The following is a 13,630-nucleotide window of genomic DNA, read 5'->3' as shown; positions in this document are numbered from 1 at the left end:
CAAACATTTTCAGTAGAAGGTATTGGGAACATGTGCTTCACTTTCCTTCCTCCGCCCTGATACAGTTGGTCAATGGTCGGCCCTGAATTTTCCCATTCAACGGGATTACTACCACAGCTAGCTGTATAAACATTAATGCTGGACTTGGCTGAATGCCCAGGCTTACTTTTATGGAGGAGAGGATGGAGAAGAGGAGGGCTTTGCATGGGCAATAGCAACTGAGGAAGGACTCAGAGGGGCAGAGAAAGTTGCAACAGTGATGAAGAGGAGCAACTATTTGCTTAAAGTGGATGTAAACCCTCACATATACTCAGTGAAGTGAACAGCCTCAAGATGATACACAGGGATGAATCAAATCTCCCTACATTTTTACAAGTGTTATATGTATATCTGCAGTCTTCACCTTCACCTACTGTTTAGAAAGTGCACATCCTGTCAGATTTTCCACTTCCTCATTCATCTGTAGGAGAAGATCATTGCTAGACACTAAGCAAGCTGATTGGAGGAAAGGTACACACCCTCCCCACACATGCAGACCCTGCCTGTGAATGGTTTAGCTGGCTGCTAATCTATTCATAGCAACCTCCTGTAACACACAGGTCCATCTCTGGGCCTCAGAGAGCTTGTCAAAAGTTATCAGGCTGATAAAGGAATGGGCAGGCCAGAGCTACTAGACTATGTGCTTTGAAGAGAGATAACAACACTGCAGATAGATGTGCCCAGCTCAAATTTCATGAATCGGGTTTACATCCACTTTAAGGCAGTGTACTAGAAGTGGGGTGTAACCAAGGCCTTCTTACAGGTAGCAAGGGGTCTTGTGAGTCCACGGAAGAAGTTGACAGATAGGAAATGGAACAATTTAAAGGATAGAATTCCTTTATTTCTTACTAGGTCAGAACTACCTCACATGAGAAGGAATGGCACCCATCTACCTAACATTGAGAATGAAGGGCTACACATCTAGGAGGTTGGAATGTATCTAACGAATACCAGTTGGAAAATATACTAGGAGAGCTCTTGGCGAGAGTCTGTAGAGCAGTCACATAAATGACTGTTTGGTGAGATGGGCAGACAATTGCTAAGGCTTCTGCAGACTGCATGTGGAGGTCTGCTGTACTGAAGAGAAAGTATAAGTGTGTGTATGTACACACACACACACATACATATACATATACATATATATATATATATATATATATATATATATATATATATATATATATATATATATATATATATACATACACACACACACACACACATACACACACATATACATACACACACCAGTGTTTAGGCCTATGGTCAGAGTTTTGGCTCAGGAGCTTTTTTTGAAAAAGGTCTCATAGGCACCCTGGGACATGAAGGCTCAGGGTCTGGATAAGGGTCTAGTGATATAGCACAACAAGAAGCATGAAGCGATAGGGAGTAAAACATCACATTATGGTTGCTATTAACCACTTGCCGACTAGCGGAATACCAGTACGTCGATGGACTAAGTGGTTACACTGGGATGATGCCTGCAGCTGTAGACATCATCTGCATACCGTTTTCATCCGCATACCGTTTTCTGGGGCGACGTTTGGCTCTTTTGTAAAAGCAATCTAGTGTCCAACTTGTGGCTGGATTGCTTTTACAAGCAGCAGGAGAGGATGTTGTCACGATCCATTAAAGGATGCCCCTCAGGGATGCCAATCAGTGCCCACCAGGGATGCCTGTCAATGCCTCATCAGTGCTACCCTTAAGTGCCCGTCAGTGAAGGAAAAAAAATTTAAAACAGAAATGTTTTTATTTTTCTTCAAAAAATTTTCGGTCATTTTTATTTGTTTAGCAAAAAATGAAAACCCCAGTAGTGGTCACATACCACCAAAAGAAAGCTCTATTTGTGAGAAAAAAAAAATTATAAAATAAGTTTCACATGGGTACAGTGTTGCATGACTGCGACAGCGCTGAAAGCTGAAAATTGGCCTGGGCAGGAAGGGGGTGAAAGTTCCCTGTATTAAAGTGGTTAGCCACTTCAGCCCTGGAAGATTTTACCACCTTCCTGACCAGTGCACTTTTTACAATTTGGCACTACGTTGCTTTAACTGACAATTGTGTGGTCATGCAATGCTGTATCCAAACGAAATTAGCGTCCTTTTCCCACAAATAGAGCTTTCTTTTGGTGGTATTTGATCACCTCTGCGGTTTTAATTTTTTGCGCTATAAACAAACAAAAAAAAGAGCCTCAATTTTGAAAATAAAATATTTTTTTACTTTTTGATATAATATCCCCCCCCCCCCAATTTTTTTTATTTAAATTTCTTCATCAGTTTAGGCCAATATATATTCTTCTACAATAAAAAAAAAATGCTATAAGTGTATATTGATTGGTTTGTGCAAAAGTTATAGCGTCTACTAACTATGGAAAAGATTTTTGGCATTATTTATTTATTTTTTTTACTAGTAATGGCGGTTCTAACTATGGGGATGTGAATTACTAGGGGGGGGGGAAGACATATCGTTGTTCCTACTTTGTAGGAACAAACGACATGTCTCCTCTGCCCTGACAGCACAGGGATTTGGGTGTTTACACGCCCAAATCCCTGTGTTCGTGCACGGGATCGCACGTGGCCGGTGGCGATTGTGCCCATCAGCTATGCGCAATCGGGTCTCCCGCTGTGCAGCGGGCACATGCCCTCTGACGGGCATAAAAAGGGAAACCCGTATATGTGCAGGATCTCGCTCAGGAGAGCCATTGTGCCACAGTAAATCTGCGCAAGCCGGTCGTGAACCGGTTAATAATGTCACCAAAATTAGCGTGTGATGTAAATTGCCTCCAGCATTGCTCCTGTTTCTTCTTGCTGGAGGCTGCCATTTTCCTGAAGCCCAGAGACCTTGAATAGCAGTAAATCATGAAAGCGGAACTAAACCCATCGATTTAACGGTTTAAGAAAACAGTTACATTTCTGGAATGCTGGGATTGCCCACTGTCATATTTGCTTGTGTCTTCAACCAAACCATCAAATAGCTGGAGTTATAACTGCAGCATGTGCAGCACCATTGCAGTTGCAGATCAAAGAGAAGCAGCTTCCTTGGCTGTAAAGTATAGGAGGGTTTATTTCCGCTTTAAGGTTGTCAGCAGATCGGCCTCTACAAGTTTGTCAGTGCCTAAAAATTTAGACCAACTGACCTGTAGAGTGGAGTAAGAGTGTATTACTGGATTTAAACAGTCTAGACATTTTTAAATGTTTTACATAGCTATACCTGCATAAGTGGCCAGCCAGTGATCTAGAAGGACTTACATTTTCTGATTAAAGTTCCTTTTTAAAGAGGACAGGGCTAGGAAGAAAGTACTTTGCTGGGGTATTGACTCTTCCTGCAATAGTGACATTTTCTAGCTAGTTCAACAGCACATTGAAAATGAAAAAAAAAAAAAAAAAATTTATTGTATGGAAAGAAAATATACTGCAAGTAGACATTTAAAACACTTTTCTGTACTTTTTCCAGCAATTTTAATGCGGTGACAGTACAGCTTAGTATTTTGCTAACTACAACAATTTCATTTTTAGCCGGTTCAGTGAAATTTGTACGTTTTAATGGTATTCTCTTATACCATGTTTCTCCATTAGCCTGACCATATATTGTACCAGTACTGACGTTAACAGTACCTGTCAATTCAAAACATATATAAGAATTCTAGCCCAATTCAAATGCAGCATAATGCAGTCTTTTGGCTAAGATCAAGTGTAGTATCTGTTCCTATCAGTTGCCAGAGGAGGCGCTGTGCTGCTCCCATTGGGGAGGGCAGGCAAAACCAATGGTGTCATTGCACCTGGAAGGACGGTTTCGGTAGTGACTACGTTGTGCTGCTCGACAGATACTGGGGGCCAGCCCATGGTTGAGTCTGAGCCGTTTGGAAGGGTGCTCCTGGTGAGGATGGGTGCTGCATTGGGTCTGGCCAGAGGGTCGGGTCCCTGACCTTCTGGCCTAGATTGGGGTAGCTCTAGCTCCGGTCAGTTTTTCGGGAGAGAACACCGGCTCCTCTCTTGCTGGGTGGGAGGAGCGGTTAGTATTCCCCGAACATAATTAGGGAGGAGTGATGGGAGCGATGGTAGAGCCTGATGGTAAAGGGCTTTCACCAAGCTCCCAGAACTTCATGGCTTGCTGCCTGGAGTGGGGGCTGCTGTGGTCTGGGTCGTTGGTCAGGGTTGGTACTGAAAGCATATGTGCCCCTGAAGTGGCAGTCCAGGGGTGCCATTAAAATCACTTTGATTTGTGGCACCACGGTCACTGTACCATATACATGCTTTTTTAGCACCTGCCTCCTGTGCCGGGCCTTTTGGCTGGGACCGGAGGAATCTTTTATTCCTGGCCAGAAGGCCTGGCCATTGTATTGCACAACGGCCACCTTTTCACTCTCCTCTCCCCCACTTTCTTTTATTTCCTTTATGTGTCACGTTTTTGTATTTTTTTTTTTGTTTGTACTGTACACGGTTTGTTGCACTGTGTGACTGGTAGGGTTGCAGTTTCACACGCCATGGTCTTTCAAAAAAAAAAAAAAATGCAGTAAAACATGCAGTTTATCAAATACATTCAATATTGCATTTCCCTGATTTCATCCCCAAGAGAGCAGCTACGTTTACAGTACATCTTTACAGAATGTCTGACTGCGCCATGCACATTTAACCCGCAGCATGTAGCAGTTTGGGAGCAAACTGTTGAACATACGTCAGTATGAACACTAAGGTGTGTGCAGCTCTACAGCTCCAACTTCATTTTAGAAACCTGGTATCAAATGAGAGGTACAACCACATAGACAGAATTTCTGCATAGAAGCCTGAAAGGGATAAGCATAGAAGTTTCTATGCAGAAAAAATAAATCTTTGAATATAATTTTACATTCTATTTCACATACAAATGTTAAGTGAAGTCGCTAAATTTATGTTTTTTGTTTTTTTTAAACAGTGATCTGACTTTGTACACCAAAAATGTAATTATATTGAGCTCAGCTCTAAGTAACATTCACCACAGAAAGTCTGCTGTTAATTCCCTGACAGGCCATAATTTATGCTTCAACCACAGATTATTTTTTCTTTAAATCTGTCTAAATAAAAGGTCAAGAGAAAAGAGAAAAAAAAAGCTGGATTCTGTAAAGTATAAACGAATCAGACACCATTAAGCCATGTGGCAGGCGGAAAATCCACAGTCCACCCCCGTCATCCTACAAACGCTGGGAATAGCGATTGCCACGTGGAGGTCACTTTCACACTTGTGTGGTTTGTTATCATAAAATGTGTGCCAGGTCAACAAGCCTAGATCAGCACATGTGTGCATAAAAAGGCTTCAGACCAAGTCTAACGGGTTTGTCAACTTTTAAAATCTGCGTGATGGTCACTAGTGAGATAGGGGTTTTGTGGATAGAAGAACGTGTGTGTACAGAACACAGCATGTATGAGGAAGCACAGGGGGAGCAGAATATGTTGGAGTGCCTCCAGCTTTGTCCCGCCAGAGCTTATTAATTGAAATCGGCATGTGGTATCCAAATGTGCAGTTTAATCTGCTGCCAAACTTCAAGGGTTGAAAAACTTGAATCGTGGCATGTTTATGTTCTCTTATTTTACAGTGTCGACCATTAAACCAACTTATGCTGCGCACAATATAAACCATACAAAGCCCAGGAGCAGAACTTCTATATACTAAAGAGGATATGGATACATGTATTATATCAGATGGAAAAGCAGTCCTCCTGCAGGAATGTTTAATGCACACTGGGGCATCTAGTCACGGAAAGTATGGCTTTGCAAACTTGTTTAGCCTTTTATAAGGACCCAGAGAGTGAAAGGAAAAGCTAAGCTTGCATATTCAAATGTTAATATAAACAGAAAAAGGTCTTAAGCTAGCGAAACGCTTTACAATGTGAACAACCTCTGGAAAATCTTTCAGATTTCCAAAACTATATCATGTCAGGGCCTACCTAAATAATTCATTAACCGCTTGCCAACTGTATACAGTACATATGTGGCAGCAAGGCGGCTCTACTGCTCAGGATCAGGTACCTAGTCATGATCCGTGCATCTGCGCCACCCCGGCTGTGCTGCAATTGGCTGCAGCATGAACCAATCAGCGGGTGTGGACCGCCAATTAGTTGCCAGCACCAAACGATCAGCTCCGGAGATAACTAAAGAGCCCTGTGTAGGTAAACACAGGGCTCTCTTCTGACAGCAGCAATATACTGTTTTTTTTCTTCCTGCAAAGCAGCACATTGCTTAGCAAAAACACCTTACACAGTAAAAACATGTTGGCCACACATTTAACCCCTTGATCGCCCTAGATGTTAATCCCTTCCCTGGCAGTGTCATTAGTACAGTGGCAGTGCATATTTGTAGCACTGATCACTATATTGGTGTCACTGGCTCCCAGAAAGTGTCAGTTAGGTGTTTGATTTGTCCGTCGCAATATCACAATCCCTTTATAAGTCAATGATCACCGCCATCACCAGTTTAAAAAAAAAAAATTAAAATTTCGATAAATATCTCCTATAGTTTTCGGACGCTATAACTTTTGCACAAACCAATCAATACACACTTATTGGGATTTTTTTTTACCAAAAATGTGTAGCAGAATACAAATTGGCCCAAATGGATGAAGAAATTCGGTTTTCTACTTTTATTGAATGCGTTTTAGAGCAGAAAGTAAAAATAAATTTTTTTTTTTTAAATTGTCAGGTTTTTTTTTTGTTTATAGCGCAAAAAATAAAACCAGGAGGTGATCAAATACCACCAAAAGAAAGCTCTATTTGTGGGAAAAAAATACTAATTTTATTTGGGTACAGCGTCGCATGACCGCGCAATTGTCAGTTAAAGTAACAGTGGTAAATCGCAAAAAATGGCCAGGTCATAAAGAGGGTAAAACCTTCTGGAGGTCAAATCTTTAAATTAACAGCTAATCATCCAGTCCCTTGCACTACAAAGTTTTTTTTGGTAGAACTAAAGGTGGTTGTGCAATCTAATGGGGCTGATTTACTAAAACTGGAGTTTAATTTGACAAAGTTAGAAGCCGATTAGCTACCATGCACAGCTGAACCAGATTTTGAACTCTCCAGTTTTAGTAAATTAACCCCCCATGTGTCAGCACAGTGGCTCAATAGTTAGCAAATGTGGCTTGCAGAACTGGGGTCCTTGGCTTGGAACTATCTGAATGGAGTTGGAATGTCCTTCCTGTGCTTCCCTGGGGTACTCCAGTTTCCCAACATGCTCCAAAAGACATGCTGGTAGGTTACTCGGAATTAGTATATTTATGTGTGTATGTGAAATAGGAAACTTTGAATATATATGCTTCTGAATGGCAGGAACTCATGTGAATGTACGGTATTGTAAATGTAGTATTGCTCGTCAACAGGTTAAAGGATAAGTTCACCTTTCATAACATGTTACACCTATATTCAGGGTGTAACATGTAACGTGTTACTGTTGTACTGGCCGTGAGCAATCTATGACCCAGCACTATTCCTCCCAGTGCACGCCAGCAGCCATGCATTCATTGTGGTTGCTGGCGTGAGTCCTTTTTTTTGTTGAAATAATGACCTATGCTTCTGCTGGTCATGATCTTTATCAAGCTAAAAATGAACATGTAGTGTGGAAATCTCTCAAAGACAACACAGGGGACAACAAAGTGCAACATTCCAATATTCTGTAAAATGTGATGAACCTCACACCATATTCTATGAAACACAAACCTGCATCTCTCCTTTTTCATCTGGCATTGCTGGCTTTGCAGCCTCTGTCGCAGAATTTTTAAGGCTCTCTTTACTGCAGTTTAGCAAAACTTCCACCACATAGATTGGATCCAAGTCTCCAGTATTTGGCTGAGGAAGAGGGGAAAAAAAAGTAATGCTATATATAATCAGACATGTAAAATGCCATACTAGTAGTAACATTTGCAAAGCAGAATATTATTTATTTGGTAGGTCAGGTTTGAGAAGGCCATTCTCCTCCAGATGTGTAACAAGCAAATGCACAAACTGCCAACCAGTAGGAAAGAGATCACAGGACCTATTGTTTCTCTGGAATGGCATTAAAATCTGATCAGTGTGAAGGGGCCCTAAACTATACTGCTTTTCTGAAATGGCCTGCAAGCAGAGCCAAAGTGCAAATGACTATGCTAAATGATCAGAGGAGTGACCCAACTTTTTTTTTTAATAAGGTTTTAAGGTTTTATTACTTTCAATCTTTGTTGCATGTCAATCCTGCTAATCTCTTACTGGCTCTTTGCAGCTACTTCCTGGCTTAGTGTATTCACTTAATGCCTCATACACACTGGTTTATTGTAAAATGCTGTTTCTCCTAAAAGGAGAAAATCAGCATTAAAAACTTACCTAAGCTGCGTTTTTCAAACCAGTTTAGCAGCGTTTGGGCATTTCACTGGCCATAATTTTAATTTAGTATGGCTATTGAAATGAACAAACACTGAAGTGCTAAACATGCCTAGAATTTAGACGCATCAAGCATTTTTACTGCTGAAACTCTGCTGCTCCTGGATGCACTGGCACAGGCAGTGGGTTCTCTTTTCCTGCCTCTAAACTGTCCTGCCACTGAACACTGCTAAAGGCCTATGTCTGCATGGACACACAGGCTAACATGCAGGGGAATTTAGAGGCAGGGAGAGAAACAAAAACACCAGATACCCCACGGAGTAGCTGCAAAAAAGTCCAATGTGCAAAGGACCTAAATGATGGCGGACTGGCATTTTCTAATGAAGACAGTGGACCATGCCTGTGCTATGCGGCCACCTGTAATTTCCGCTGGGAGAGGGTGTCAGAGCACAGGGAGAACAGCTGGAAGTGGACCTTCATGGTTGGATTACTAGCTAGTTTAATTAAGCTGCAGGATATAAAAAGTATTAAATATTACTTTTTAAATGACTAACATATTAAAGCTTATTTGAAATTTTAGTGGTTGGGTTACATATACAACTAGACTGCGCTAAATGCTATTTTCCATATCACAACAGCATTTAGCCCCATGTACTATGTAATGCAAGCACTGAAGCCAGTGCAGAAAAAGTCATGCCTCTAAACTGTGTGTGGAACACACTATTTACAATTACCAGATAATTAATAGGAGCCCGGCCTTGTTATTGATTGTGTTTTTCCATGCTCATACAAAACATTACATAGTGTATTGTATCACTGCCTCTAATGCTAAACCTAATCTCCTACACCCTGCCAATGCGTATGTTAACATTTGGCACCAATTACAAAAAAAAAAAAAAGTACATGTTGACATTCACAGATAAACATGAACTTCTTTTGGAACTGAGTAATAACAGTGAAATTGGCAGCAAAGACAGTGTTTCATTGTACATCGCAGGACACAGAATATCTGATATTCATGACTACTTGGGTTATGCTGCCACCTTCAGGTGGACACCTCTTGCAGGGTTGACAGATCCGGAGCGATCCTGCATATGTATTTATGCCTATGTCGGTAGACACCTTCACTCGTGGTTGTAATGCGATTTTAATAAAATAAGGATTATTTAAAAAAGGTTTTTTTGCTATGCTGCGCTTCTTTTCCATATATTTTTTCTTCCCTGGAGACATTGGTCGGCAATAGTGGAGGATCTCTGGGATCATCCAACAAAGATCCACAGAGTTTTGCACCTGGTAAAGCCTGTCTGCCTGCTGATTACAACCATATGGAAACAGAGTGGAGGAGTGTGAATATCCATCTTTACAGAGCATTGCACCCTGCAGAGGGAAATAGCCGTTTGCTGGTTATCATATAGGGGTGTTGGACAATATATTTATAGTTATTAATGGTTTGGTAGAGGTTTGAGATCATCACAATTTTATATATTTGCATTTAGCGTTGTCACTTTTTTTTATTTTGTTTGGATTAAGGTTCCTCAAATTGATAGCAACTGGATAGTATCAATCATTAGTACCACTTTGGTGCAGTCCCCTTCACTTTTTATTATCAAGGATGCTTACCTACACCTTCCGATTTTCCAGTCTCACCAATGCGTTTTGTGACTTGCAGTGGAGCAGCAGCACTGTCAGTTTTAACATTACCATTCAGCCTATCCATGACCCTCAGGGTGTTTACCAAAAGTTTGGCTCTGGTTCTAGTGTTGGGGACCTGGGGTAGCCCCATTTTGGGGGACATGAAGGACCTGCTCCTCAGGAAGTAAATGGCCCAGAAACAGACACTGAATGTCCAGAAGACAGTTTGGGACCCAATAAGGTTCGGTTTGGTGCCAAGCTTCAGAAGTTGGCCTTGGTTCTGACTCAACATTTGAAGTACTTTGGCTTAATCTTTGATACAGCTCAGGGGAAGGTACTGCTCTTGCAAAAGAAATGCATGTCTTTTCAATCCAAAGTGAAGTCCTTAGGAATGTTAAAAATTCCTTGATTCGGATCTGAATGAATGAAGATGCTAGGGAAGATGGTAGCTGCCTTTGATGTGGTCTCCAATGCCCTATATAACTCCAGAGCTACCAAGCTCAAATTCCAGTCAGTGTGTAACAATTGTCAGAAGTCCTTGGATATACTGATACATCTGACTCCTAAGACTAGATCAGCCCTGGAATGGAGCATCTATCCAGATGCTAGATACCAGGAAATCTTTTCCTGTTGAAGTGGACGGTATTGACAACTAACCCCAGCCTATAGGGCTGGGGAAATGTTCTGGAGCACCTCTCGATTCAGGGAACATGGTTGTCAGAGGAGCAGAAGCTGGTGATCAATATAATGGAACTTCCTGTGATTTGGATTATGCCTGAGCAAGGTATTCCTGTCTTTTTTTCCAGCCTCTATTTGCCTGAATATGGCAGCATAGCCCAAGCAGTCATGAATATCAATTACTCTATGTCCTGTGATTTATTTCAAGAAGAGTAGTTTACAATCCGACACCATAATTTCCCACAAATGCTAGTTGGAACAATAACCAAAAAAATTAAAATAAGTAAAAAAACTTACCTTTACATTTGATTTCCTGGTAAAGTTTACCACTACTCCCCATCCAAAGTCATTCTCTTCACTCTTAACCTGGAAAGAGGATTAATCTTTTTGTGAGAATGGGCTGATAATGTAACAAAGGTGCATTAAAGTTGCCAGCACAGTGACCTGGCATTAGCTATACGGAAATTATATGTTATTCATTTGTTTTCTCAGATAGTAAAATACCAATAGCTTTAAAAGTGGATGTAAACCCTGTCCTATACCCAGTGAAGTGAACAGCCTCAGATGATGCACAGAGATGAAACAAATCTCCCTACATAAGTTTTACATGCATATTTGGTGTCTTTTCCTTTCTATATTCTTTAGAATTCTGACATAACATTTTTATTTCCCGATTCAGCAGTAGGAGTGGATTTTTTTCATACACTGGGAGATAGCTAATTGGAGGAAAGGCACACACCCCCACTCCACAAAGGCAGAAAAACAAAGATACTTGCAAAGCTGTGCTATGACAAGACAAGCTCTCTGCTAATCTATTTATAGCAACCTCCCTGGACACAAATTTTAGGGCTGCTTTTATCTCCCATCTCTGAGAACTTGTCAGAAGTTATCATGCTGATAACAGAGGAAAGAAACAGCAGTAAACACTACAGATGTGTGCCCAGGACAAATTTCATGAATCAGGTTTACATCCACTTTAAGGAAACTAATGATGTAGGTTTAGGAACTGGGTAGACCTGTGGTAGGATTGGAAACCCACTGTGGCAGAGAATCTCAATGCTTTTGGGACTTTTGTTGAGCTATGTGGAATAAACTATACAAATACGTAAACTACTAAATCCTGTACTGACTAGATAACCGTGGGGGATTTGTACAAATTCTATTGCAGGGTTGCAGAGCTTTGTATGTGGTGGATAAAAACCATCAGTGAGGACATGAGCTACAGGAGTATTCACAACACAACCTACACTACAGGTAACCAGTCTATGGCAGCAGTTATGCAGAGCATTGTTGGAGGATACCATCAACAGGTAAGTGACAAAACATTCACACTGGTGAATGGGTAACTGGTGAATGAGAACTATCTACATTACACAGCTGACCTACACAGATTTCCAACTGACAGCTAGGAGAATTATCTATAAGAAACACTTAACATATGAAAAGTGAAGTTTTTAAAGAAAGCAATGACCATAAATGTGAAGAAAACAAAATCTAAGACAATAGCAAGAGAAGTTATTCCACTGTTTTTTGGGGTGAAATGCTTAAAGTGGACCTTCAGTCATTTTTTCATCTTTCCATCTATTAAATCATCTGCCCTTCTTGGATAGTAAAATAGTTTTTTTGCTGCCAGCAAATACCTTATACAGCCCACTTCCGGTTTCTTGTCTGGTCATTAGCCTAGGCTTATGACATCAAGAACAGTTCACGCTCACTCACGTGAGAGTTTGCCAGGAAGGGAGGGGGGCGAGTCAAAAGAGGGCCAATGAGAGCTGCAGAGCTGGAGGTGTGCCTCTGTGTGTCTGTGTAAATCCAGGAAGTGAACAGGCAGCAGCTTCAGCTGCCGACAGTTAAAATCGATGCAGCCAGACTCAGTGGAGAGAGATTTCTGCAGCATATTTGGCAAGTACAGAATCACAGTATATATAAAGTAATATGCAAAGTGGTTGGAGGGAAGCTTCAGAATGGCAAAGATGTTTTTATTACAAATTATGTGAGCAGACTGCAGCTCCTCTTTAAGTAGGGGGAAACCAGAGTTATCTGGGGATTATCATAAGCCAAGAAGGAAGAAAGGAAAGCAGAATAGCTGTCATGTCAAGACAATATTTTAAATATGACTTTAAAAAAAAGAAAAAAAAAAAAAAAAAAAAAAAGAGTAATTAGGGTAATCAACAACCTTTAATGTTCTTTATTCCTACTCTGATCTATAGCTTTAAATCATGACCCCTGACAACAAGGACAAAAGAATTTGGTCGATGGAGATGCACTAAGTGAAAAACTAAATGAGACAAAATATCAAAGCAGACAATGAGGCAGATTCTGGATTTGGTACTCACACAAGACATAACATTTATGGCACAGTTGCAATAGTCTAAGCTTTTACAGAGAATGGGCAAGACCAGTCTTTGGGGATTCCTTTTTGGTTCTCCGGAAACTCCAGCTAAAACCAACTCATTTTGGTTCAATGGCAGCTGTTGAGAAGAAATGCCCCCCTTCCTCCCACCCACCTCCTTATAGTGCTGGGTAGAATGCTACTCCTTATAGACAACTAGGATTATTGGCGTCATGCAGGTCGCTCTCGGAACCATGCAGGCACCATCAGATGTGAAGTAAATCAGCCACACCAACTTCTGGAGGAACTCTGCTTGAAAACAGATATTCCACACTAACTAGATGGGCAATTTAAGAGTGAACTACAGTGGGATATAAATGCAGAACACAGAAGGGGTCTAGGTTGGAATGGAGCGACAATAAATCAAGAAAACTTGACAAAACCCTGACATCACAAGGTACATGAGGGGAAATTGAGAAAATGTTTTCTGTGTAAATATCTTAGCAAAATACCAAAAGGCGCCTCACTGAGCCCCGGTTCACACAGGAGCGGCACGACTTGCAGGTCGCCTCACCGAGGCGACCTGCACACGACAGGGGCGGCGACTTGCAAAACGACTTCTATATAGAAGTCTA

General features: G+C 41.1%; 1 protein-coding gene across 1 annotated transcript in view; it reads right to left on the bottom strand.

The window, feature by feature from the left end:
* Nucleotides 1–13,630, bottom strand: part of MTREX (Mtr4 exosome RNA helicase) — a 138,840-nt gene that overhangs the window by 45,975 nt on the left and 79,235 nt on the right. The window contains exons 18-19 of the mRNA XM_073622786.1: nt 10,961–11,029; nt 7,718–7,846 (exon numbers count right to left, since the gene is read on the bottom strand). Coding sequence (XP_073478887.1) covers nt 7,718–7,846; nt 10,961–11,029 — 198 coding nt within the window. The remainder of the gene's footprint in view (nt 1–7,717; nt 7,847–10,960; nt 11,030–13,630) is intronic.

The sequence above is a fragment of the Aquarana catesbeiana genome, linkage group LG01 (genome assembly GCF_042186555.1).
Source record: "Aquarana catesbeiana isolate 2022-GZ linkage group LG01, ASM4218655v1, whole genome shotgun sequence".
In the NCBI taxonomy this organism is placed as follows: domain Eukaryota; kingdom Metazoa; phylum Chordata; class Amphibia; order Anura; family Ranidae; genus Aquarana; species Aquarana catesbeiana.
This window is presented reverse-complemented; position numbering and strand designations above follow the sequence as displayed.